Raw genomic sequence first — 27,954 nt, forward strand, 5'->3', positions numbered from 1 at the left:
CGGTGCTCCCTGCATGTTGGGCCTCTCTATGTGGACAGGCTGTGGAAAAGTCCCACACATGTGGTATCGTAATACTCAGGAGGAGTAGCAGAATTTATTTTGGGGCATTATTTGTGGTATACACATGCCACGTGAGAGAAATAACTTATTACAATGACAATTTTGTGGAAAAAATTAAAATAAAATAAAAAATCTTCATTTTGCAAAGAATTGTGGGAAAAAATGACAACATCAAAAAGCTCACCATGCCTCTTACTAAATACCTTGGAATGTCTACTTTCAAAAAAGGGGTCATTTGAGGGGTATTTTTACTTTCCTGGCTTGTTCGGGTCACAAAAAATGAGATAGACCACCAGTACATCAGATGTGATCAATTTTGTGCGATTCGCACCACAGCTTGTGGACTCTCTAACTATCGCAAAGACCAAATAATATCCACTAATTTGGGTTATTTTTACCAAAGATATGTAGCAGTATAAATTGTGGCCAAAATTTATGAAGAAAAATGTATAATTTAAAAAATTTTATCACAGAAACAAAGAAAAATGGGTTTTTTTTTCAAACTTTTCGGTCTTTTTTAATTTATAGCGCAAAAAATAAAAACCCCAGAGGTGATCAAATACCACCAAAAGAAAACTCTATTTGTGGGAAAAAAAGGACAAAAATTTCATTTGGGTACAGTGTTACATGACTGAGTAATTGTCATTCAAAGTGCGAGAGCACCGAAAGCTGAAAATTAGTCTGGGCAGGAGGGGTGTTTAAGTGCCCAGTAGGCAAGTGGTTAATGTCGTTCCTAAAAATAACTGTTGTTATATCAACAAATCGCTGAACGTACCGATATTACATGAGCTGTAGATCTGAAAATAATTTCAGGGGTTCCCCGAGATGTCAAATTTTCAAGGTAAAAAGGTTTGAGAAACCCTGGTTTAGGACATAGGGTCTAATTATAAAGCAGTGAATCTGACATTCAAACATTCTCGGCAAGTGAATCTTCCAGGTGCACGTGTGTTAAATGACATTGGTTGAATGTAGACGAATGTTTGGTAAAAGTTGTATTTACTGCTTTATAAATAGAACCCTTTAAGTGTAGTAACCCATGGCAATTAATTGGAATCTGCTTTGTTCCAATATCATTTCAGCAAAAATAAATCATAATGGTTGCTCTGGGTTACTTCATGTACAAATTAGCACAAGAATTGTTTATTAAATAAAGTCATAAGCAATCATTCTATTGATTTTTTTATTTTTTTATTCTCAAACTGATCCTCTTTCCATTTCATTTCCCAATACATGCACTTTTCTTTCCAGTTTTCGCTCAGTTTCGTTTCTTGTTCTTTGAAAACACCATCACATGACCTGCTCACATAAACACAGGCTCGGCTGCAGGCTTATCAGAGGCTCGCAGGCATTCAGAGCAGGACATCATACACAATTCAACATGAGGTAATTATATTTAACAAAAAATTAAATCCCTGCATGTGTGTTCAGCAGCTAGAGAAATTAGAAAACAATGAAATTGCTTTTTTAAATGAGCCCTATTAAGAAAAAATATTGTTTTCTGATAACTGTATGCAGAAATAGTATATGTGCAAAGTGAAGCAGAGGCAGCAGAAGTGGGTTATCACATCATTTCAATAACAAAGCTCACAAAAAAACATCCCATAAATATCTTAAAATGATAACCTGACCACCATTATTGTCTTTACATTGTTCTAGAGAAGGGTAGGGGGCATAGTACCAGCAGCTTCTCTATTCTATGCAGATGCTGTTCCTTTAGACCAGGCATGTCCAAAGTCCGGCCCGTGGGCCAATTGTGGCCCGCGCTCCGGTTTCAAACGGCCCCACTGGTAATTTGGCTTTATATATCTTTTGTGGCCCCTAACGAATCCCAGAGCGCCGCAGGGGTCATAAAAGATATATACCCATATTTATTGGCGTATAATTCAGGGGGAAATTATGTGTGCGTGATATACGCAAATTCCTGCTGCCCCTTGAGCGTAAGGAGGGAGCGTACACCACCTGATTACACAGAGTGGCAATCTCTGTGTACCGGCAATCAGTCACATACAGTCCCACATCCTGGCCCAGGATTGGACCACTGTTATGTCTATCACAGGCGGGACTGTGTGTGACTGATTGCCAGGTACACAGGAGATTGCGGCACTGTGTAATCTGGCACTGACGAGGCTGTAGATGAGCAAGGCTGTGCAGGCTGCATCCATTTACAATTGTGAGGTTGCATTAATGGGCAATGGAGAGGCTGCTGCACTGTGCAGGCTGCATTCATTGGCAATTGTGAAGCTGCTGATGGGCAATGTGCAGCAGGCTGCCTTAATTGGCAATGGTGAGGCTGCTGATGGGCAATGTGCAGGCTGCCTTAACTGGCAATGGTGAGGCTGCTGATGGGCAATGTGCAGGCTGCCTTAACTGGCAATGGTGAGGCTGCTGATGGGCAATGTGCAGGCTGCCTTAACTGGCAATGGTAAGGCTGCTGATGGGCACTGCGCAGGTTGCATTATTCGGCAATAGTGAGCCTGCTGATGGGCACTATGCAGGCTGTATTAATTGGCAATGGTGAGGCTGTTGATGGGCAAAGTGCAGGCTACATTAATAGGCAATGGTGAGGCTGCAGATATGCAAAGGAGAAGGTGCTGATGGGCAATGTGCAGGCTGCATTAATGGGCAGTGGAGAGGCTGCTGATGGGCACAGTGCAGGCTGCATTGATGGGCACTAGTGAGGCTGCAGATGAGCACTGAACAACTTTTTTAACATATATATACTGACTGCTATGTCTGAGATTCATGAAGGAAGGTATTCTATTGCATCGGCTGTACCACCACAACATCCGCATCCTGGCCCTAGCTGCGATCCCACCAGCTCAGGGACAACTACAGGGCCATCTTTAATATTTATTGGACCCTGGGCAAACATTTTCTTGCCCCCCCCCCCCCATGCAAATTTTCTCTTCACCCCAACATTCCAAAAACCAAAAACACACGTAAACGTATATATTATAACTGTACTGTCTGCACTCATGTTGTAAAGCGCTGCACAAACTGTCTGCGCTATATAAATCCTGTATAATAATAATGATGATGGGGGGGAGATAAAGGAGTCCAAGATGATGGGTAGGGGGGGATGGCGACGTGCAGGAGGATAGAAGGCAGAGATAGGGAAGTCCAGGATGATGGGGGGGATAGGGGAGTCCAGGATGATTGGGGGGGAGAGATGGGGGAGTTAAGGATGATGTGGGAGGGAATAGGGGAGTTCAGGATAATGGGGGGAACAGGGAGATAGAGGAGTCCAGGATGGCACACAGGGATTGGGAGTGTGTACTGTGAGGTGTTTGTACCACACAGGGCACAGAAAAAAATCAGCACAAAAAAGGCAGTACTTGCATATCCCCCCCCCCCCCCCTCAAAGAAACCATCTATTGGTCACCTCTGCACACCACTTTGCTTACCTCTTCACCCTCATCCACAGTTCACCTCTGTACCCCCCTCCATCCACAGCTCACCACTGTACCCCCCTCCATCCACAGCTCACCTCTGTACCCCCCTCCATCCACAGCTCACCTCTTATTTCACGTTCACGTCTGTACCCCTCCATCCACAGCTAACTTCTGTATCCGCTGTCTACCTCTGTACCACCCCACCCCCACCCCCCTCATCCACAGTTCATCTCTTTTTCCCCCTTCCAGGTTCACCTCTGTATCCCTCCATCAACAGCTCACCTCTGTACCCCTCTATTCACAGCTCACTTCTTTCCCTCGTCCACCTCTGTACACCCCATCCACAATCACCTCTGTTTCCCCTGTCCATCTTTGTATCCCCCCCACTACCTCTGTACTCCCCATCCACGTTCACCTCTGTATCCCCCGATCCACAGCTCACCTCTGTACCCCTCTATCTACAGCTCACTTTTCTATCCCTGTCCACCTCTGTACCCTCATCCACGTTCACCTCTGTACCCCCTGTCCACCTCTGTACCCCATCCACGTTCATCTCTGTATCCTTCCATCCACATCTGTACCCCCCATCCACGTCTGTACCCCCCATCCACCTCTGTACCCCCCCATCCACGTTAACCTCTGTATCCTTCCGTTCACCTCTGTACCCCCTGTCCACCTCTGTACCCCATCCACGTTCATCTCTGTATCCTTCCACCCACCTCTGTACCCCCATCGACGTCTGTACCCCCCCATCCACCTCTGTACCCCCCCATCCACGTTTACTTCTGTATCCTTCCATCCACCTCTGTACCCCCCCGTCTACCTCTGTATCCCCCATCCACGTTCACCTCTGTATCTCCATCCACCTCTATACCCCACATCCACCTCTGTATCCCCCATCCATGTTCACCTCTGTATCTCTGTCCACCTCTGTACTCCCCCCCATGTCCACTTCTGTACCCCCCTCCCATCCACGTTCGCCTCTGTATCCTTCTGTCCACCTTTGTACCCACATTTACCTTTGTATCCCCCTTCCACCTCTGTACCCCCCCATGTCCACCTTTGTACCCCCCCATGTCCACCTCTGTATTCCCCATCTACGTTCACCTCTGTACCCCCTCCACCTCTGTACTCCCATTCACATTCACCTCTGTATCCTTCTGTCCACCTCTGTACCCCCCCATCCACGTCCATCTCTGTACCCCCCATCCATGTTCACCTCTGTATCTCTTCGTCCACATCTGTACCCCCATCCACGTCTCTGTACCCCCCAACCAACACTGTACCCTCATCCACGTTCATCTCTGTATCCTTCCGTCCACCTCTGTACCCCCCGTCCACCTCTGTACCCCCATCCACATTCATCTCTGTATCCTTCCGTCCACCTCTGTACCCCTGTCCATGTCTGTACCCCCCCACCTACCTCTGTACCCTCCCATCCATGTTCACTTCTGTATCCTTCCGTCCACCTCTGCACCCCCCCCCCCCCCCATCCACCTCTGTATCACCCATCCACGTTCACCTCTGTATCTCTGTCCATTTCTCCAGTACCTCTCATGTCCCTCTGTACACCAGTCCTATCCACGTTCACCTCTGTATCCTTTCGTCCACCTCTGTACCCCCCATCCACATTCACCTCTGTATCCTTCCATCCACCTCTATACCCCCTATCCACCTCTGTATCCCCCATCCATGTTCACCGCTGTATATTTGTCCACCTCTGTACTACCCCCATGTGCACTTCTGTACCCCCCTCCCATCCACGTTCACCTCTGTATCCTTCTGTCCACCTTTGTACCCCCCCATGTCCACCTCTGTATCCCCCATCTACGTTCACCTCTGTATCCCTTCCACCTCTGTACTTCCATCCACATTCGCCTCTGTATCCTTCTGTCCACCTCTGTACCCCACCATCCACGACCATCTCTGTACCCCCCATCCATGTTCACCTCTGTATCTTTCCGTCCACATCTGTACCCCCATCCACGTCTGTACCCCCTCATCCACCTCTGTACCCCCCATCCACGTTAACCTCTGTATCCTTCCGTCCACCTCTGTACCCCCACGTCCACCTCTGTATCCCCATCCACGTTCACCTCTGTATCTCTGTCCGCCTCTGTACCCCCCATGTCCACCTCTGTACCCCCCCTCCCATCCACATTCACATCTGTATCCTTTCGTCAACTTCTGTACCCCCCCACGTCCACCTCTGTATCCCCCATCTACGTTCACCTCTGTACCCCCTTCACCTCTATACTCCCATCCACATTCACCTCTGTATCCTTCTGCCCACCTCTGTACCCCCTCATCCACATCCATCTCTGTACCCCCATCCATGTTCACCTCTGTATCCTTCCGTCCACATCTGTACCCCCGTCCACATCTGTACTCCCCCATCCACCTCTGTACCCCCCATGCACGTTCACCTCTGTATATTTCTGTCCACCTCTGTACCCCCGTCCACCTCTGTATCCCCCATCCATGTTCACCTCTGTATCTCTGGTAGGGATGAGCCGAACACCCCCCGGTTCGGTTCGCACCAGAACTTTCGAACGGACCCCGCGTTCGTAACGAACGTTAGAACCCCATTGAAGTCTATGGGACTCGAACGTTCGAAATGGAAAGTGCTAATTTTAACGGCTGATATGCAAGATACTGTCCTAAAAAGGGTTTGGGGACCTGACTCCTGCCTCAGGGGACATGGGTCAATGCAATAAAAAGTTTTAAAAGCGGCCGTTTTGGCGGGAACACGATTAAAGTGAAAAAAAAAAATGAAATATTCCTTTAAATATGGTGCCTGGGGGGTGTCTGTAGTATGCCTGTGAAGTGCCACGTGTTTCCCGTGTTTAGAACAGTCCCTGCACAAAATGACATTAAACGGAAATAACACCATTTAAAACTGCTTGCGGTTTTAATGTTATATCTGGTTCCTGGAATATGGTTGAAAATCATTCAGAAAAATGGCATGGGTAGCCCTCCCTGCCCATTACCAGCCTATTTGGGTCTTGTACGCATATTAAGGGGAACCCCGTACCCATATTAAAAAAAAGGAAATGTGTGTGGCCCCCAGGCCCTATATACTCAGAACAGCAGTATACAGGTGGTGCAAACAAGACAGGGACTGTGTAGGTTTGTTGTGTTAAGTTGAATCTGTTTGTAATTTTCAACTGGTACATTTTTAAAGTGTAGCTCCAGTCAAAAAAACTATTTTTAAGCTTTTTGGAAAACATAGGGAAGGGTTATCACCCCTGTATAATTTGTTTTGTCGTCCATCTTTTTTCATCTCACTTGCTGTTGTCTCCTTCCGTTTGCAAGTAGGAGATGTTTGTAAATTGGATGTTTGAAAGTAGGGGCCTGCCCTATATGCTCTGCAGAAATGGCGGAACAAGGTGTTGGTTTTGCCACAACATTGTAAGCCCTCAAAGTGACTCTTGGTGGGCGCTGGAGCGCCCTGCTGTGAACGATTATATCAAGAATTGTAATTACATGCCATTGTTGAACAGTGGTAGAAAAATTGACCTTTGGTGGTTGTGGTGCTGGTGCCACAACACTATAAGTCCTCACCGTTACTCTGGGTGGGCACAGGAAGGGGCCCTCCTGTGAAATATTATATCAAGAATTGTAATTACATGTCCCTGTTAAACAGGGGCAGAAAAATTGGGCCTTAGGCACTGGTGCCATCACACTGCAACCTCTGCCATATACTCTAGTTTTATTGCAGGAATTAGCCCTGCTGCAAAGCATTGCATCAAAAATTGTACTTAAACGCCCCTGTTAAACAGGGGCAGAAAAATTGGGCCTTAGGCACTGGTGCCATCACACTGCAACCTCTGCCATATACTCTAGTTTTATTGCAGGAATTAGCCCTGCTGCAAAGCATTGCATCAAAAATTGTACTTAAACGCCCCTGTTAAACAGGGGCAGAAAAATTGGGCCTTAGGCACTGGTGCCATCACACTGCAACCTCTGCCATATACTCTAGTTTTATTGCAGGAATTAGCCCTGCTGCAAAGCATTGCATCAAAAATTGTACTTAAACGCCCCTGTTAAACAGGGGCAGAAAAATTGGGCCTTAGGCACTGGTGCCATCACACTGCAACCTCTGCCATATACTCTAGTTTTATTGCAGGAATTAGCCCTGCTGCAAAGCATTGCATCAAAAATTGTACTTAAACGCCCCTGTTAAACAGGGGCAGAAAAATTGGGCCTTAGGCACTGGTGCCATCACACTGCAACCTCTGCCATATACTCTAGTTTTATTGCAGGAATTAGCCCTGCTGCAAAGCATTGCATCAAAAATTGTACTTAAACGCCCCTGTTAAACAGGGGCAGAAAAATTGGGCCTTAGGCACTGGTGCCATCACACTGCAACCTCTGCCATATACTCTAGTTTTATTGCAGGAATTAGCCCTGCTGCAAAGCATTGCATCAAAAATTGTACTTAAACGCCCCTGTTAAACAGGGGCAGAAAAATTGGGCCTTAGGCACTGGTGCCATCACACTGCAACCTCTGCCATATACTCTAGTTTTATTGCAGGAATTAGCCCTGCTGCAAAGCATTGCATCAAAAATTGTACTTAAACGCCCCTGTTAAACAGGGGCAGAAAAATTGGGCCTTAGGCACTGGTGCCATCACACTGCAACCTCTGCCATATACTCTAGTTTTATTGCAGGAATTAGCCCTGCTGCAAAGCATTGCATCAAAAATTGTACTTAAACGCCCCTGTTAAACAGGGGCAGAAAAATTGGGCCTTAGGCACTGGTGCCATCACACTGCAACCTCTGCCATATACTCTAGTTTTATTGCAGGAATTAGCCCTGCTGCAAAGCATTGCATCAAAAATTGTACTTAAACGCCCCTGTTAAACAGGGGCAGAAAAATTGGGCCTTAGGCACTGGTGCCATCACACTGCAACCTCTGCCATATACTCTAGTTTTATTGCAGGAATTAGCCCTGCTGCAAAGCATTGCATCAAAAATTGTACTTAAACGCCCCTGTTAAACAGGGGCAGAAAAATTGGGCATTAGGCACTGGTGCCATCACACTGCAACCTCTGCCATATACTCTAGTTTTATTGCAGGAATTAGCCCTGCTGCAAAGCATTGCATCAAAAATTGTTTTTAAACGCCCCTGTTAAACAGGGGCAGAAAAATTGGGCTGCTGGCATCACCCAGAACCAAAAATGTTCTTCCAACATATCAGCGGAGGAGGAAGAGGATAGACAATCAACATAACAGGACAGTCACTCAGCATCAGCATAGGCAGTCTTGAAGGGATGTGGTATTTCAAAAAAAATTATTCGGTTACATCAGCTTCAGGTGCTTGGTAGCTGTGGGTGATCCAAGACTGATTCATCTTGATGAAGGTCAGTCGATCAACTGATTCGGTGGACAGGCGCACCCTGTGATCGGTAACAAAGCCACCAGCAGCACTGAAGGTGCGTTCCGAAAGAACGCTGGATGCAGGACAGGCCAGTAGCTCAATTGCATACTGTGCAAGCTCTGGCCAGTGATCCATCCTCAAGACCCAGTAAGCCAGAGGATTTTCAGTGGGAAAGGTGTCCAAGTCTGACCTTGCCCCTAGGTATTCCTGCACCATGTAAATTAGACGCTGGCGATGGGTGCTGGAACCAATCATACCTTGGGGCTGCGGACTAAAAAATTGTCTGAAAGCATCAGTCAGACGGCCACCTTCTCCACCGCTCCTTCTGACTGATGCCTCAGCAACACGTTGTCCAGGACCAGGAGTTTGTGACCTCCCAGTCTCTGGGAACACGTTGCACAGAGCTTTCTGCAAGGCCTCCCGGAGATGTCTCATCCTCTGCTCCCTCTGCGATGGCAAGATAAGGTCGGCAACCTTACCCTTGTACCGTGGATCAAGGAGAGTGGCCAGCCAGTAATGGTCCCTCTCCTTGATCCGAAGAATACGAGGATCCTTCCGCAGGCTTTGCAGGATCAGGGAGGCCATGCAGCGTAGGTTAGCTGAGGCATTCGGTCCGGAGTCCTCTGGGTCACTAAGGACAACATGATCCGCAGCTACCTCCTCCCAGCCACGTACAAGTCCACGTGTTTCTTGGGACTGTAAATCATCCCTATAAGACTGCTGCTGCTGCTGATGCTGAGTGCCAGCCTCCACCTCCATGCTGACACAATCATCCTCCTCCTCCTCTTCCTCCTCCTCACCCTCTTCCTGTGTGATGGGTGGCACAGCAGGAACACTGTCTGGATAAAGGGGGCCTTGAGAGGCAAGGAAGTCCTCCTCTTCCTGCCTCTGTTCTGCCTCAAGTGCCCTGTCCATTATTCCACGCAGCGTATGCTCCAAGAGGTGGACAAGAGGTACAGTGTCACTGATGCATGCACTGTCACTGCTCACCATCCTTGTGGCCTCCTCAAACGGTGACAGGACAGTGCATGCATCCCTGATCATGCCCCACTGGCGTGGTGAGAAAAAACCAAGCTCCCCTGACCCTGTCCTGGTGCCGTAGTCGCACAGGTACTCATTGATGGCCCTCTGCTGCGTGTGCAGCCGCTGCAGCATGGCCAATGTTGAGTTCCATCTGGTGGGCATGTCACATATAAGGCGGTTCTTGGGCAGGTTCAACTCCTTTTGGAGCTCAGCCAGCCGAGCACAGGCATTAAATGATCGGCGGAAATGCACACAGACTCTCCTGGCCTGTTTCAGGACATCCTGTAAGCCGGGGTACCTGCCCAAGAACCGCTGCACCACCAGGTTAAGGACGTGAGCTACACAGGGCACATGGGTCAGTTGTCCCTGTCGGAGGGCGGAGAGGAGGTTGGTGCCATTGTCGCAAACCACCATTCCTGGCTTAAGCTGGCGTGGCGTCAACCACCTCTCGGCCTGCCCCTGCAGAGCTGACAAAACATCCGCCCCAGTGTGGCTCCTGTCCCCCAAACAAACCAGCGCAAGCACGGCATGGCATCGTTTTGCCTGCGTACTTGCGTAGCCCCTGCAACGCCTACGGAGCACCGCTGGTTCTGAGGACAGAGCACTGGAAGAGGCCATGGAGGAAGAAGAAGAGGAGGGGGTGGAGGAGAGAGGTGTGTCACAACCAATAGTAGCATTTTGGAGGCGTGGTGGCGGAACAACCTCCAACACTACTGCACCTTGTCCTGCATCCTTCCCAGCAGCCAGAAGAGTGACCCAATGGGCCGTGAAAGACAGGTAACGTCCCTGTCCATGCCTGCTGGACCATGAGTCAGCGGTAATATGCACCTTACCGCTGACCGCCCTGTCCAGCGAGGCAAGGACATTGCCTTCCACATGCCGGTAGAGAGCCGGAATCGCCTTCCGTGAGAAAAAGTGGCGTTTGGGGACCTGCCACTGAGGAACCGCACATTGTACAAACTCACGGAAGGGGGCCGAGTCTACCAACTGAAAAGGCAGCAGTTGAAGTGCTAGCAATTTAGCCAAGCTAGCATTCAACCGCTGGGCATGTGGATGGCTGGGAGTAAATTTCTTCCGCCGGTCCAGCAGCTGGGGCAGGGACATTTGCCTGCTATAATCGGACGTGGATGTACCACTAGCAGAGTTCCCGGAAGCACTTGGCTGTGACACACCTAATTCTACACCTTCATTCCTCTCAGAGCAGGTTTCAGAGAGGACTGAAGGTCTAGTGGGGTTGGAGATGCCAGCTGATGAGGAGCAAGGAGAGGTCCGCTTTGTTCTTTGGTGTGGGTCTTTGAGGTATGCTTGCCAACGAGCTGCATGGCAGGTCAACATATGTCTGGTCAAGCATGTGGTGCCCAAGCGGCTGATGTTTTGGCCACGTGAGATACGCTTGAGACATATGTTGCAAATAGCAGCGGTGCGATCTGATGCACTCGTCTCAAAAAAGGCCCACACCAAAGAACTTTTAGAATAACGCGCAGAGGAAGCGCTCTGCGCAGGCGGAGCTCTGCGGTGTGATTCAGTCGGTGTGCTGCCCCTAAGCTGGCCCCCGGAGGGCATCCTGCCTCGTTGGACATGTGCCTCCTCCTCCTCCTCCTCCTCCTCCTCCTCCCTCCTTCCAGGCACCCACGTGGAGTCAGTGCCCTCATCATCCCCTCCCTCTTCATCGCTGTAGCAAACCTGGCAGTATGCTGCAGCTTGTGGAACATGACTGCCAGATTGCTGTGCTTCTTGAGCATCCTCTCTCTCTGCGCTCACGCTACTGCCTTCCTCTAGCTGAGTGTCATCATCAGAGCCCACCAAACACTGGGCATCCTCCTGGAGCATGTACCCAACACTGTGCTCAAAGAGTTCAGGAGACTCCTCAGGAGGACGTGGTGGGTCTAGGGAAGGAGTCACTGATGATGACATTGAGAGGAGGGACGACGATGTGTTGGCAGCTGCTTTTCTACTACCCTGAGACTGGGTGAGAGAGGATGAGGAGGATGAAGAGGGCTTGGTCATCCACTCTACCAAGTCGTTGGCATGTTGCGGTTCAACATGTCCAGCTGCAGAAAAGAAGGACAAGCATGTCCCATGGCCACGTGCTGATGACAATGCACCGCGTCCACGACCAGCACTGTTGTCTCTAGACACAGAGCCTGCTTGCCCTCTTTTATCGGCTCGCGCCTGTCTGCCTCTCCTTGCTGGCCTTCCAGACATGGTAATGGCCTGAAGGGAGTTGGGTATAACAGTAGTTGGGTAGTTTATATTGTGCTGGAGGCACACAACACCCACTAACTCCTGCAGATGCCTTTTTTATAGAACAGCAGAGTTAAAGGGGTATATACAGATGTATACTGTGCTGTGCTGGAAGCACACACAACTTCCAATAACTCCTGCAGATGACAATCGGGCCCAAATAGAGAACAGCTATGTAGGTGGATTATAGCGGTATGTACTGGGTACAGAGCACGCACACAGCACGCACTATCTCCTGAGTGACACTACTGACTGCAAGCTCTATTGTTAAAGATGGACCACTAGCTATATAGGTGAGGTGAATATCACGGTGTATACTGCGGTCAGGGCACGCAGACAATAACCAGAAAACAGCAGAGTTAAAGGGGTATATACAGATGTATACTGTGCTGTGCTGGAAGCACACACAACTTCCAATAACTCCTGCAGATGACAATCGGGCTCAAATAGAGAACAGCTATGTAGGTGGATTATAGCGGTATGTACTGGGTACAGAGCACGCACACAGCACGCACTATCTCCTGAGTGACACTACTGACTGCAAGCTCTATTGTTAAAGATGGACCACTAGCTATATAGGTGAGGTGAATATCACGGTGTATACTGTGGTCAGGGCACGCAGACAATAACCAGAAAACAGCAGAGTTAAAGGGGTATATACAGATGTATACTGTGCTGTGCTGGAAGCACACACAACTTCCAATAACTCCTGCAGATGACAATCGGGCTCAAATAGAGAACAGCTATGTAGGTGGATTATAGCGGTATGTACTGGGTACAGAGCACGCACACAGCACGCACTATCTCCTGAGTGACACTACTGACTGCAAGCTCTATTGTTAAAGATGGACCACTAGCTATATAGGTGAGGTGAATATCACGGTGTATACTGCGGTCAGGGCACGCAGACAATAACCAGAAAACAGCAGAGTTAAAGGGGTATATACAGATGTATACTGTGCTGTGCTGGAAGCACACACAACTTCCAATAACTCCTGCAGATGACAATCGGGCTCAAATAGAGAACAGCTATGTAGGTGGATTATAGCGGTATGTACTGGGTACAGAGCACGCACACAGCACGCACTATCTCCTGAGTGACACTACTGACTGCAAGCTCTATTGTTAAAGATGGACCACTAGCTATATAGGTGAGGTGAATATCACGGTGTATACTGCGGTCAGGGCACGCAGACAATAACCAGAAAACAGCAGAGTTAAAGGGGTATATACAGATGTATACTGTGCTGTGCTGGAAGCACACACAACTTCCAATAACTCCTGCAGATGACAATCGGGCTCAAATAGAGAACAGCTATGTAGGTGTATATAGTGGTATGTACTGGGTACAGAGCACGCAGACAGCACGCACTAACACTACTGACTGCATGCTCTATTATTAAAGCTAGATCACTAGCTATATAGGTGAGGTGAATATAGTGGTGTATACTGCGGTCAGGGCACAGACAGTAACCACTACACAAGAGCAAGATAGTAAATCAGCCAAAAACAATTGGTGTGTAACTGTGTTGAAGGTACACAGAACACCCACTGCTTCAGACGCCAACACACTGCACGAGGCTGCCTTAATGGCGGCCTTATATAGTGTGGGGCGTGCACTACACAGCCTGAGCTATGATTGGCCACAGGCAGGATGCCTGTGGCCAACCATGGCTCTCCTCGCTGCTGGCGCTGCGATTGGCCAAGCATGCGGGGTCACAGTGCATGCTTGGCCAATCGTGAGACAGCAATGCATTGCGCCATCGCAGTGCATTGTGGGCCACACGAATTTTGCCGCGAACGGCCCAAACGTTCGGAATTCGGCGAACGCACGAACGACCGATGTTCGAGTCGAACATGCGTTCGACTCAAACACGAAGCTCATCCCTAATCTCTGGTCACCTCTGTACCACCCATGTCAACCTCTGTAACCCCCCTCCCATCCACATTCACCTCTGTATGCTTTCGTCCACCTCTGTACCCCCCCCCCCGTCCACCTCTGTACCCCCATCCACAATCACCTTTGTATCCTTCTGTCCACCGCTATACCCCCCATCCACCTCTGTATCCCCCATCCATGTTCACCTCTGTACCCTCCTCCCATACATGTTCACCTCTGTATCCTTCTATCCACCTTTGTACCCTCCATTCACGTTCACCTTTGTATCCCCCTTCCACCTCTGTACCCCCTCATGTTCACCTTTGTACCCCCATGTCCACCTCTGTATCCCCCATCTAGGTTTACCTCTGTACCCCCTCCACCTATGTAACCCCCATCCACGTTCATCTCTGTATCCTTCTGTCCACCTCTGTACCCCCCAATCCACATTCACCTTTGTACCCCTCCTCCTCTACCACACCTCCGTATCCCTTATCCGTCTCTGTACCTCCGTCCACCTCTGTATCCCCCATCCACATTCACCTCTGTACCCTCTGTAAACGTCTGCACCCCCCCCCCCATCCGCATTCACCTCTGTATCCTTCCGTCCACCTCTGTATCCCCCATCCACGTTCACCTCTGTACCCACCATGTCCACCTCTACACTCCCCCTTCTATCCACATTCACCTCTGTATCCTTTCGTCCACCTCTGTACCCCCCCCCCCCCCCATCCACATTCACCTCTGTATCCTTCCATCCACCTCTATACCCCCGTCCACCTCTGTATCCCCCCTCCATGTTCACCTCTGTATCTCCATCCACCTCTGTACTCCCCCCCCATGTCCACCTCTGTACACCCCACCCATCCACCTTCACCTCTGTATCCTTCTGTCCATCTTTGTACCCCCCATTCACATTCACCTTTGTATCCCCCTTCCACCTCTGTACACCCATGTCTACCTTCGTACCCCCCCAAACCCACCTATGTATCCCCCATCTACGTTCACCTCTGTACCCCCCATCCATGTTCGCCTCTGTATCCTTCTGTCCACCTCTGTACCCCCCCCATTCACATCCACCTCTGTACCCCCCTATCCACGTTCACCTCTGTACTCCTCCTCCTCCACCACACCTCTGTACTCCCCATCCACATTCACCTATGTACCCCCCTCCTCCACCACACCTCTGTACCCCCAATTCTCTGCACATGTAAATCCCCTTCCCTCCATGGTGATCTTTCTCATGTGATGACACAGCGGTGCAACACAGTCTCTGCCTATCAGACCAGTAGCACACAGCCGGAGTACTTCACTCGGCTGTGTGCTGCACATATCTGTCAGGCGGGGGTGGAAGCAGGAGGAACATGATGCACTGCTTTGTCATTCCCTGTTACTCGGTCTGCAGCTCCTGACAGAGGTAGAAGCGGGATGAGTGGGCTCAAGCACATGAAGCCCGCAGTTGTCCCGCTCTCTTGTCATATTGTGGCTGCTGCTTGGAACAGCAGGGGAGGGGGGATCAGCTGCACACGCTGCTCCAGGAAAACTGCGGGCAGCGGAGGGCTTAAGTGGCAGCTGCTTTGGGCCCCACAGCAATGACAAGCCCCAGGGCAGCTGCCCCTTTGGCCCTGCATTAAAGATGGCCCTGGACAACTATTGCCACCTTCTTGCCCAACACAGCCCGATGACCAACAGCCCATAATTACCATATAGGGAAGGTACCCATACCGAAATATGCCCAACCCATTCCACACCATATACTGTATACCTTCCATCATTCCGACCTTCATGAACCAGAGACCCCTGCCACAGACGCCCGCTAGTGACATGCAAGGTCCGTTGGAGACCTTCCTGGAGCACCAGGAACCACATATGTATGCCCACAGCTGACAAGTAAACCCCGTCTCCCCTTAAATACATACCAAAGTCTTCTTCTAAATCACAATGGTGAACCACAAGCCCCCCATTGTGGACCACAAATTTTGCCACTGCTTTGTTGATCTTAATCCTGGCCTTATTTATCCTGTCCACTGACCTGGCCCCCCTCCAAGCTGCTCTGCCAATGATGCCTGACCAGATTAAGACAGTGTCTGGAAAGGCTGTACGCAATCAAAGGAAATCCCACTTTATGTCTCTAATGAGGTCCCTGGATGCCCTGATATTAAGGTCATTGCCCCCAATGTGCAGAAGCAGCACATCAGGAGGCCTATCCATCCTGGCGTACTGCTGTATCTCCGGAATTACTCGGGACCACAGCATACCAAGTATACCAATCCATCGGACCATGGCCTCCTCCCTTGAAAAACCCAACTGCCTGCCTTCTGGTCTAACCAGAGCCCTCCTAGCTCTACAGTGAACATAGGAGTTACCCAGGCTCCAGATCAGGCACACCGGGCCTGAAAAACAGAGACACAGAAAAGAACATAGGCAAGAAGACCCAAGACACCAAACACACAAAAGCCCCACATTGCACTACCATCCCCAGGCCAGAAAGGCCACACACAGTCAACACCACACAACAACACCAAAAAGTACATAGACCCCCCATGACCCACCAGCCCCTTGGGTTGAGGGCTCCACACCCCCCCCCTTTTTCAGCCACTTTAAAGGAGAAGAGGGCGTACATACAACTTAAATCGGTGATATTCCCAAGACCAATATACTGAAGCATCTGATCGCTAGCACCCCAACACGTTGCCTCAGTGGCCACTCCAATCCTGAATGAATGCAAAGAATAGTCCCTTAGAGAGAAACCTCAAAGCATTTTTGGAACACAGTCACAAACTGATACCGAGATAATGCCGACCCGTCCCTGTGGACCAAAAAGGGGCCAGGCCCAGCAGGCCGTAACCCCACCCATTCCCTTTTCACAGCCTCCGGGTACAAAGCCAGACCTTCCACCGCCCCTAGTACCACCCTGGCTCCTTTACCCATCTGATTTTTGACTTACGAATAAAGAGCGTAGCCGTGTCACCCCGGTCTGCAACATCTGAGACATCCAGACCCCCAGCCACTGACTTGGAAGGGCTGACCAACGCACCCACCCTCAGTGCCTCAAAAAAGGTCAAGACAAAAGCTGTCCTAAACAGCTGAACCTCAAAAGGGGGGAAACATACACTGGGCAACACCCTTGACAACTCCACCAACATCCCCAAAGACACTGGTCGCCGGGTATCCGGCCTTCCACATCACTTTTCTGTAACGCCTCAACGCTTTCCAAACTATGAAAGCCTTTGTAACATCCTCCACACCACCCAATTTAAACAAAAAATCCAGGCCCACCATCATACTGTTAACCCAAGCAACAGACACCCCTTCCTCACAATTCTTACCCAGAAAGAAGAGCAACGTGTGCAGCCGGTCTTCATTGGTGGAACAACCCCCGACCCTACTTACCAGCTCATGCCATTCTCTCCACACCGGCTCATAAGCCCGCCAAGTAGCCTCTGCCACTGACTTATAAACCAACCTCATCACAGTGTGAATATGAGATCCCACAAACAACTGGGGCACGGGAATCCAAGCTGCTCTGCCTCCGGTGCCAACTGCCGGAATCTGTCCCACTAATCAAGAAAGTGCATCAGCCACCTCATTCTCAATCCCCAGAATATGAACAGCACACACAAAAATATTCAACTATAAACACAACACCAAATGACGAAGCAAATGGACCACAAGCAGGGAAGATGCTGACAGGGAATTGATGGCCTGCACCACTCCCAGATTATGAACCCACCGGTTCCCGATATCTGTCCCCTAAAGCCCCACAGCCAGCACTATAGCGAAAGGAACTAAACATCTCGAAATAAGAATAAGAAATTGCGCATCCCATTGGCAAACAGTGGTAAACAAAATACTTCCCCTCCGAACGACAACTCAACAGGCGAACACTATCGGGGTGTACCAGCAACAAACAAAAGGCAGAGTCTATGTCCGTCTTGGCCATGAGAGCTCCTTTCCTGAACTTCTTCACCCACCGCACCTTTTGGTCAAATGAGGTGTAAGATACCGTACAAAGGGAAGAAACAATCGTATCATTCACCGACCCTCCCTTAAAGAGGAAGTAAACCCTTCCAAACAACTTGGACCTACAGGTAAGCCTAGATTAAGGCTTACCTGTAGGTCCAAGCAATATCTCCTAAACCTATATGGTTTAGGAGATATTTGCCCGAAAATGGGCACCGCTGTCTACGGCGCATGCGCCGTAGACAGCGGCGCGCAGGCGCACTAAATGCGGCAAATCCATGAATGGATTTGCCAAATTTGTCGACTCCCGTGCGCATGCGCGGGAGTGACGTCATCGCGGCTTAGCCGAGTGGCAGCAGCGGAGCTGTGAGACGCGACTCCCGTGCGCATGCGCGGGAGTGACGTCATCGCGGCTTCACCGCTGTGATTCGTCGGAGCTGCGAGACGCCACCAGCAACATGGATGCGGCGGACTACAGGGATCAGCGGCGACTTCGCTGGCTCCTGTGTCAGGTAAGTGACACATAATGAGCTACTATGCGATGCATAGTAGTCCATTATGCTTTACCTTTGCAGGGGAAAAAAGAGGAAGTAAACCCATCAGGGTTTACTTCCTCTTTAAGGTGAGACAGGTTGCGAATGAGCCTAAATTGATTTGGTTCCCGCTTGGGTACCACACTCAAAGGCGAAAACATTAATTCCCCACCAGTGGCAACAAGAATGGGCCAGCCATCCTTCCCAATGTCACTTCCTTCTCATTCTTCAGCATGATCATAAGCCAACTTAAAGTTAGCCGAAACAGGGGAAACCCGATTGTACTTATTCTTATAGTATCTTTAGTAATTGGCTATCAGTCTCAGACAGATGTCACACATATCCTGCTGCCTTCCATGCCCTTCAGATTGTAGGGGATAATATGTTTGCAACTAATGGTATGGTGACCTGCTCGGAGCTTGAACTATTGGTGACTTTGTAGCTAAATACTGGCATTGCCATTATGCACGGGGTTCACTCCAGGTTCAGTAACCTAGGCAAAACATTTTGGCAATATGATTATGAACCATTGCATTTTAAGTGATTTTCTCTTTTCTTTATTTTTAGGCTACTATTCAGAAACCTTTTGGCTGGTTTTAGTTAGTTGTGAAAAGGAGAAGGCTATTTTCGTAATTATACAAATGACAACCCTGGCTTTAGGATTAGAGGCTAAATCTATATTATTCCAAACTACAAGGCCCCCCTCTCCATATCTATACCTTTTTTAAATTAAAATGATAACTGGAAAATGCATTTCCCTGAGAAAATGCATGGGAATGCTGAATAGCATCAAAACTGCCCCATCAGAATTGCCCCATCAAAACGGACTTATCATATTCCTCTAATATAAATCAGTACATGGTGTGTCTGTGCTGTCCCCCGGGTTCTGTAATCTGAGATGCTCCAGCTGCCTCCCCCCCCACTGCCCATCACTGTGTATAAGAAGCTTTGGTAACCATGGAAACAAAACAGACAACAAAAGCCTGGCTGCCTTAAATTAATGAAATTTTCTGAAAAGGTCACTAAAATTAAAACAGCTTTTTCACAAAAACTGTAAAAGATATCAAACTGAAAAGATATAGCCAGATAGCCGAATATTTTGTGAACATTTTAAAGTTTGTTTGGCATCTGTAGGTGAAAGTATGAAGGAGCTGAAACTTTTGGTAGCAGAAGAAGATTTTAAAGATTTTAAGCATGCTCTCATTGACTTCAATGTTAAAAAAGTGTTAAAAAGCTTAATATTTTAAAAAGTATAAATAGTAGAAAAAAGTTGAAGAAGTCCAATCATCAGCTGAAAGAGTTGAACATTTTAAAAGTTGAATGGCTTTAATAGCTGAAAGTATGCAGAAGTTATGCAGAGGAATAATAAAACTAGAAAATGCATTTCCTGGAGAAAATGTGTGGGAATGCTGAATAGCATCAAAACTGCCCCCATTATATTCCTCTATTATAAATCAGTACATGGTGTGTCTGTGCTCTCCCCCAGGTTCTGTAATCTGAGATGCTCCAGCTGCCTCCCCCCACTGCCCATCACTGTGTATAAGAAGCTTTGGTAACCATGGAAACAAAACAGACAACAAAAACCTGGATGCCCAATTTTCTGAAATGATCACTAAACTTAAACAGCTTTTTCACAAAAACTGTAAAAGATATCAAACTAAAATATATAGCCAGATATCTGAATATTTTGTGAACATTTTAAAGTTTATTTGGCGTCTGTAGGTGAAAGTATGAAGGAACTGAAACTTTTGGCAGCGGAAGAAGATTTTATGGATTTTAAGCATGCTCTCATTGACTTCAATGTTAAAAAAAAGTCTTAAAAAGCTTAATATTTTAAAAAGTAGAAAAAAAGTTGAAGAAGTCCCACCATCAGCTGAAAGGGCTGAACATTTTAAAAGTTGAATGGCTTTAATAGCTGAAAGTATGCAGAAGTTACGCAGAGCCAAAAAACTGCCGGAATAATAATAAAATTAACCACTTCAATACAGGGCACTTTCGCCCCCTTCCTTCCCAGCCCAATTTTCAGCTTTCAGCGCTCTAGCGCTTTCAGTGACAATTGCGCAGTCATGCTACACTGTACCCAAATGAAATTTTTATCATTTTGTTCGCACAAATAGAGCTTTATTTTGGTGGTATTTATTCACGACTCCGTTTTTTATTTTTTGCGATATAAGCGCAAAAAAGCGGAAATTTGGAAAAAAAAAAACAATATTTTCTTTTTTCTATTTTAAAAGAAATCCAATAACATCAAATTTTGTCATAAATTTAAGCCAAAATGTATTCTGCTACATGTTTTTGGTAAAAAAAATTCCATTAAGTGTATAATAATTGGTTTGTGTGATCGCGGACATATGTACGCAAATGATCATGTACATATGTGTGCAGGTGATCACGTACATATGTGTGCAGATAATCATTGGGACATGTGATTTTAGTGGGACATATGTGGGGGACATGTTTTTATTATTAGGGACATGTGTTTTTATTATTTGGGGACATGTATGTTTTGGGGACATGTGTGGGGACATTGTGTTTATACTGTGTGGTGTGTTTACTGTGTGGTGATTTGTGTGTACACTAGACTGGTGATCAGTGAGTAAAAAGCTGTAAAAAACAGCTCATACTTACTGATCATCAGCCGGCTGCAGCGATCTGCTCTCCTCTCCTCAGCGATGACTTCTGTGTGAGGAGAGGAGGAGCCGATTGCCTAGCAACCGGCTGTTTGTTTACATCACATGAAGGCCGTGATTGGACACGGCCGTCATGTGATCAGGAGGGCCAATCACAGAGCCCTCCTGCCGATCTGAGATGCGCCGTGTCCGGGTGACACGGGCGCATCGGGATCGCGCCGCTGCGCGGGCACGCGCGCGCGCGATCCCGCTCCTTCTGATGGACATTCCTGAACGTCCTATCAGGAGTAGACGGCTACCACCCGGCCGTATATGTGCATTGGCCGGGTGGGAAGTGGTTAAAAAGATGATGATGATTAATAAATAAAAAAATGAATAACAATAGTGGGACTCCTAAAGCATGCCCACTAAATAAAAAAACGAATAACAATAGTGGGACTGCTGAAGCACTCCCACTAATGATCAATGTGTATGTCTAGTAAGCTTTTCTATTTGTGTTTTCTTGTAGTGAGGTATTAAAGAGGTCCCTGAAGAGCCGTTTAACAAAGCTACAGTGCCATTTCACATGGAATCTCCTTGATGAGGAAGCTGACATTGATAAAGTTAAAGACAGGCTTTATGACCAGATTGCATTTGTAGATGATTCCTTCAAATACAGGATATACAATATCCTGGCCTACACCAGTTATCTGAATGAGGATTATGTGGAAGCTACTGCTTATCTACAAAAAGCTGAGGAACAACTACAAGAGATTGAGACCCAGGACACATATGCCAAAAGTGTCATAATCTATGCCAATTATGCCTGGATATTCTACCATAGAAATCATATTATAAAAGTTTATAAGTATCTTAAAAAGGTTCAGGAAATCAGGGAACAGTTTGAGTCCCCACCAAAACAGAATGATCTTCTATTTGAGATGTACAGCGAAAAGGGGTTTTGTCTATTAACCTTCCATGGAAGACACAGTGAAAGGGCCAAAGATTGCTTTAAGAAAGCTCTGGACCTGGATCCAGAAAACCCAGAGCTGAATTCTAGCTATGCCATTGCTGTGTTTAAACTCGAGGGCTACAACTGCCTGAAGAAACCACTGGATGAATCCTTTCCACTTTTGAAACAAGCTGCACAGATAAACCCAAAAGACACAGTTGTAAAGGTCTTTCTGGGTTTGAAATACCAAGATCTGAATAATTCCAAAGAAGGCCTAAGACTCATAGAAGATGCTCTGAAAGGGACACCAGAATTTCCATATTTGCTTCGTTATGTTGCAAAATTTTACAGGAGAGAAAAAATGATTGATGAAGCCATTTTGGTCCTTAATGAAGCAACACGGTTAAATCCTGCATCAAGCCATCTTCATCACCAACTGGCTCAATGCTACAAAAAAAAGATGACTGCCTTAAAGACTTCTGCTCGAAAGGCAAAGTTAGATTTTCAATGCACCAGAGCCTATACCGAGGAAATTGCTGATGCAGTCTCCAGTGCAATATTTCATTTGGAAAAGGCTACTGAGAACAAATCAACATTTGTAACAGCTCATATAGCCCTGGCCTGCATGTATGGGAGAGCAAAGCAATACCAGAAAGCAGATGAAAGATTCCACCGAGTTCTGACCATGAGCAACCTCACACAAGAGGAGAAACAGGACCTTCACCTGAATTGGGCACAGTATGAACAATATAAAACAAACTGTCAAAGTGAGGCAATAAAGCATTACAAAGAAGTCTTAACAATAAAATGCCCCACAATATTCAGAGAATATGCTTTAAAACAGTCCAAGAGTCTTGCTGAAGAAATTCTCACAAAAAATAAGTTTGATGACACCGGAATTGATTTCCTACACTTCATTCATGAACAAGATGTTATTTTACCAAAATCTGCCATGAGCGATGTACCTTTTGAACATAATTCAGAGAATGAGGAATAATAAGTTGCATAATCAAAATGCAAACCCTCACATCAGTCAAAGCTGATCTGACAGGACGACTAAAGTATACAACAGAAAAACTGAGATCTTTAGATTACTTGCCAATGTTACTTACATGAACAGATTGGATGCTCGTATTTTATTTCAGCATGCTTGTCCTTTTTAGTCCAATAAACTGTATATTAGCATTGCAAACAGGCCTGCCTTTATGGAAAGGAAACAATGACCATATTGTTGGAAGGCGGCAGATTAATATATTTTTACAGAAAACCAATACTGAGAAAAAGTATTGGGGCCTCCATCACTGAATTTCTTCTAAAAATGTATTTATAAAAACCGCAATACCTATGTGTTTAGGTTCCCAGGTTGCTCTGGAAGCTATCAAAAGATATATGCAGATCATACGTGCAAGCTAGGACTAGACTTCTACTGTCAGGCGGAGATCATATCTCCCAACTTTTGAACTTTAGTTGAGGAAGGAAGTAACCTTGCATAGCGTGCCGCTGAAAATGTGGGCATGGTCAAACTTCTGACAGTGGGAGGGGCTTAAGGAGCGTCATTAACCAAAACTCGGGCTTCCTTGTATAAAATAAATATAATAAAATATAATAAAATATAATATAATAAATATAATAAATATGCTTTTATTATTGTTCTAAAAGCAAGAGTCTTGAGGATACATACAAACTCCAGCACATTCATTTAAAAAAAGGATAAAAGAATCCAGGGTTTTGGCATGCATTACGAACAGAGTGCAGGGTTCTGGGGTGAGCTATGTATAGAGTACAGGGTTCTGGGGTGAGCTATGTACAGAGTGCAGAGTTCTGCGATGAGCTATGTGCAGAGTGCAGGGTTCTGGGATGAGCTGTGCACAGAGTGTAGGGTTCTGGGATGAGCTATGTACAGAGTGCAGGGTTCTGGGATGAGCTATGTACAGAGTGCAGGGTTCTGGGATGAGCTGCATGCAGAGTGCATGGTTCTGGGATGAGCTATGTACAGGGTGCAGGTTTCTGGGATGAGCTATATACAGGGTGTAGGGTTCTGGGATGAGCTATGTAGAGAGTGTAGGGTTCTGGGAGGAGCTGCATTCAGAGTGCGGGGTTCTAGGATGAGCTGCATGCAGAGTGCAGGGTTCTGGGATGAGCTATGCACAGAGTGCAGGGATCTGGGTTGAGCTGCATGCAGAGTGAGGGTTCTGGGATGAGCTATGTACAGAGTGCAGGGTTCTGGGATGAGCTATGTACAGAGTGCAGGGTTCTGGGATGAGCTATGTACTGAGTGCAGGGTTCTGGGATGAGCTATGTACAGAGTGCAGGGTTCTGGGATGAGCTATGTACAGAGTGCAGGGTTCTGGGATGAGCTATGTACAGAGTGCAGGGTTCTGGGATAAGCTATGATGGGAGGAGGGTAGTGGAGGGCAGTATGATGGGAGGGGTGGTAGTGGGGGGCAGTGTGATAGGAAGGGTGGTAGTGGAGCACAGTATGATGGGAAAGGCAGTAGTGGAGGGCAGAATGATTGGAGGGGTGGTAGTGGAGGGCAGTATGATTGGAGGGGTGTTAGTGGAGGGCAGTATGATTGGAAGGGTGGTAGCGGAGGGCAGAATGATGGGAGGGATGGTAGCGGAGGGCACTATGAAGGGAGGGGTGGTAGTGGAGGGCAGTATGATGGAAGGGGGGGCAGCCACATTGGAGGGCAGTATGATGGGAGGGGGGCAGCCACAGTGGAGGGCAGTATGGGGGGTTCTGGGATGAGCTGTGCACAGAGTGTAGGGTTCTGGGATGAGCTATGTACAGAGTGCAGGGTTCTGGGATGAGCTATGTACAGAGTGCAGGGTTCTGGGATGAGCTGCATGCAGAGTGCATGGTTCTGGGATGAGCTATGTACAGGGTGCAGGTTTCTGGGATGAGCTATATACAGGGTGTAGGGTTCTGGGATGAGCTATGTACAGAGTGTAGGGTTCTGGGAGGAGCTGCATTCAGAGTGCGGGGTTCTAGGATGAGCTGCATGCAGAGTGCAGGGTTCTGGGATGAGCTATGCACAGAGTGCAGGGATCTGGGTTGAGCTGCATGCAGAGTGAGGGTTCTGGGATGAGCTATGTACAGAGTGCAGGGTTCTGGGATGAGCTATGTACAGAGTGCAGGGTTCTGGGATGAGCTATGTACTGAGTGCAGGGTTCTGGGATGAGCTATGTACAGAGTGCAGGGTTCTGGGATGAGCTATGTACAGAGTGCAGGGTTCTGGGATGAGCTATGTACAGAGTGCAGGGTTCTGGGATAAGCTATGATGGGAGGAGGGTAGTGGAGGGCAGTATGATGGGAGGGGTGGTAGTGGGGGGCAGTGTGATAGGAAGGGTGGTAGTGGAGCACAGTATGATGGGAAAGGCAGTAGTGGAGGGCAGAATGATTGGAGGGGTGGTAGTGGAGGGCAGTATGATTGGAGGGGTGTTAGTGGAGGGCAGTATGATTGGAAGGGTGGTAGCGGAGGGCAGAATGATGGGAGGGATGGTAGCGGAGGGCACTATGAAGGGAGGGGTGGTAGTGGAGGGCAGTATGATGGAAGGGGGGGCAGCCACATTGGAGGGCAGTATGATGGGAGGGGGGCAGCCACAGTGGAGGGCAGTATGGGGGGACAGCATGACTGGAGGAGGCCAGTATGGCAGGGAGCAGAGTGACCATGAGTGTCCTCGATGCACTACACTGTAGGGAGCATTTCTCCTACCTTTCAAGGGCAGGAACAGCCTTCAAGTGAGACCTGGAGTCGGGGGGCGGAGCTGGCAGTCCTAGGTACGGATGACTGTTTGATTACACTGTGGATGCAGCTAGTACCAGGCTGGATAGGAGGGCCATCGGGGGCAGCATATAGGAGAACCGACCCTTCTCCTGCAGCTGCTGAAAGTCATCTCTGTACCTAGGACCACCAGCTCCGTCTCCCAACTCTGTCCCCAGCTGAAAAGTGCACTCCGCAGTGAATGCTGGGTCTCTGCCTCTCTCCTCCTAGTGATGTCACTGGTTGCTAGATGCGAGGTGGGCCGCGGCTAGCAATCTGTTTGGGCAGTGAACCAGGAGCCGGAGAATAATGTAAAAGGTGTCTCTGCCAGCCAGGGACCCACCACAGTGCGTGGTAGCGGTGATGCAAGTGCTATTTTAGGGGGCATTAGATCGGCCTAGGGCCAGGAGGCAATTCCGGGACACTGTATTGTGCTGGGACCCAGGACAGAGCAATCCAGGACTGTTGGGAGGAACGGCGGAGATCACGTTAACTGACAGTAATGCAGATTCATTCTAGTGTCCCATCACACTGCTGCCACTCTACGAGGTTCCCTGTCCCTCACTGCTTGTTTGGCACAGGCCTTGGGCTAGACTTTAGTATTTTAGATAGTAACAACAATGTGAGTGATGGTCACACTGCACCCCCCCCCCCCCCCCCCCACACACACACACATAAAAACGCTGCACCCTAGCCAGATGACCCACACTCCTCTTTACTTGGTACATGTTAAATTGTCACAGTCACACTTACAGTCAGGTCCTTATGGAGTGTGATCAAAAAGCTGGCCAGCTTAAAGAGGAGCTCCAGTCTTTAAAAAAAAATAAATGAAAGTCAGCAGCTACAAATACTGTAGTTGCTGACTTTTAATATAAGGACACTTAGCTGTCCAGGGATTCCGCAATGTCGGCAGGTCGAGCCGATTCGTCAATCGGCTTCAGATGCAGGTAGTGGCATTATAACTAAGGGAAACTGGCAGTGAAACTTTCAGGCTTCACAGCAGGTTTCCTACTGTCGTGATTTCTGAATGGTCCCGACGTCAGAAGGCAGCGGGGGGGGGGGGGAGGAGGGGCCGGAAATGTTGTAGATTGTCGATCGACGATCTTACCCAGAAGTCGGAGCCGGTATCTGTCAAAACCAGATACCTGCTCCTCCCTCCCCCAAAAAAGTGGCAAATGTGGCAGCTGTGGGGGCACAGGGTGCGAACAAGTGAAGCTTCCCCTTTTTTTGGTGGAGCTCCACTTTAACACTTCATGACTGGGACTATTTCACACCTTCCTTTTCACAGTCCTGCTGTGTGTAGATTCAATTTCTTGTTACTTTTTAACTACTTTGTGTGCTTTTACACAACATAACACTTTTTTTTCTGTAAATATTTTTTTTTCTCCTGTGATTGCATAATATTAACATAATATTTTATTTTTTGGGTATTATTCAGAGACATACCTAGAAGTATAGTTTTCTTATACAGTCTTATGTGTCCCTATTGCTTATCAAACACATGTATGCTGTTACATTTTTGACTTAAAGGGGGAGAAAACCCGCTGTATTTTCTTTTTTTCAGACCTGTAAGAGAAAAAGGCATAATGAGAGCTAGTATGCCGGCTCCGGCGCTGTGAGTGACCGGAGCAGCGATATCATCACTCCCGCGCATACGTGCGGGAGATTTCTTTCCGGCAGAGTCCAGCGTCTGCCGGGCTTCCACCCGGGAACCCCCTGTGCGCATGCGCCGCTGCAGTCAGCGGCTCATTGCGAGGGGAATATCTCCTAAACCATACAGGTTTAGGAGATATTTTTGTTACTTACAGGTAAGCCTTATTATAGGCTTACCTGTAGATAAAAGTAAAAAAAAAAGACTATACAACCGCTTTAAAATAAGCACACACATCTAACCTTGCACAGTGTATGTAGATTAAGATTGTAGATATGAATAAGATCTACACTGCAAAATCACCTATAGTTCTGCTAAACATCCTACATTTATAGGGGGGGAAACTATATACATACTTTACATTATTTTACTTATTAATTACAATTATGTATCATACTTTTTTAATCTATATTATGGTTTATGTATATTGTAAAATAAATAAAATGTATTTTTTTCAGCATCTGTTTTCTTAGATTTTTTTTCTTTGAAGTTTGAACTCTT

General features: G+C 47.7%; 1 protein-coding gene across 1 annotated transcript; it reads left to right on the top strand.

Moving 5' to 3' along the window:
- The first annotated feature begins 1,307 nt into the window (after positions 1–1,307).
- LOC143930164 (antiviral innate immune response effector IFIT1-like) lies at positions 1,308–27,913 on the top strand. The gene is made up of 2 exons (XM_077454190.1): positions 1,308–1,443; positions 21,616–27,913. The coding sequence occupies exons 1-2, from the start codon at positions 1,352–1,354 to the stop codon at positions 23,033–23,035; spliced, it is 1,512 nt and encodes a 503-aa protein (XP_077310316.1). The 5' UTR covers positions 1,308–1,351; the 3' UTR covers positions 23,036–27,913.
- The last annotated feature ends 41 nt before the right edge of the window (positions 27,914–27,954 follow it).

This window comes from Lithobates pipiens, unplaced genomic scaffold, assembly GCF_037356315.1.
Source record: "Lithobates pipiens isolate NorthernLeopardFrog02 unplaced genomic scaffold, aLitPip1_a1.2 Scaffold_25, whole genome shotgun sequence".
Taxonomy (NCBI): Eukaryota; Metazoa; Chordata; class Amphibia; order Anura; family Ranidae; genus Lithobates; species Lithobates pipiens.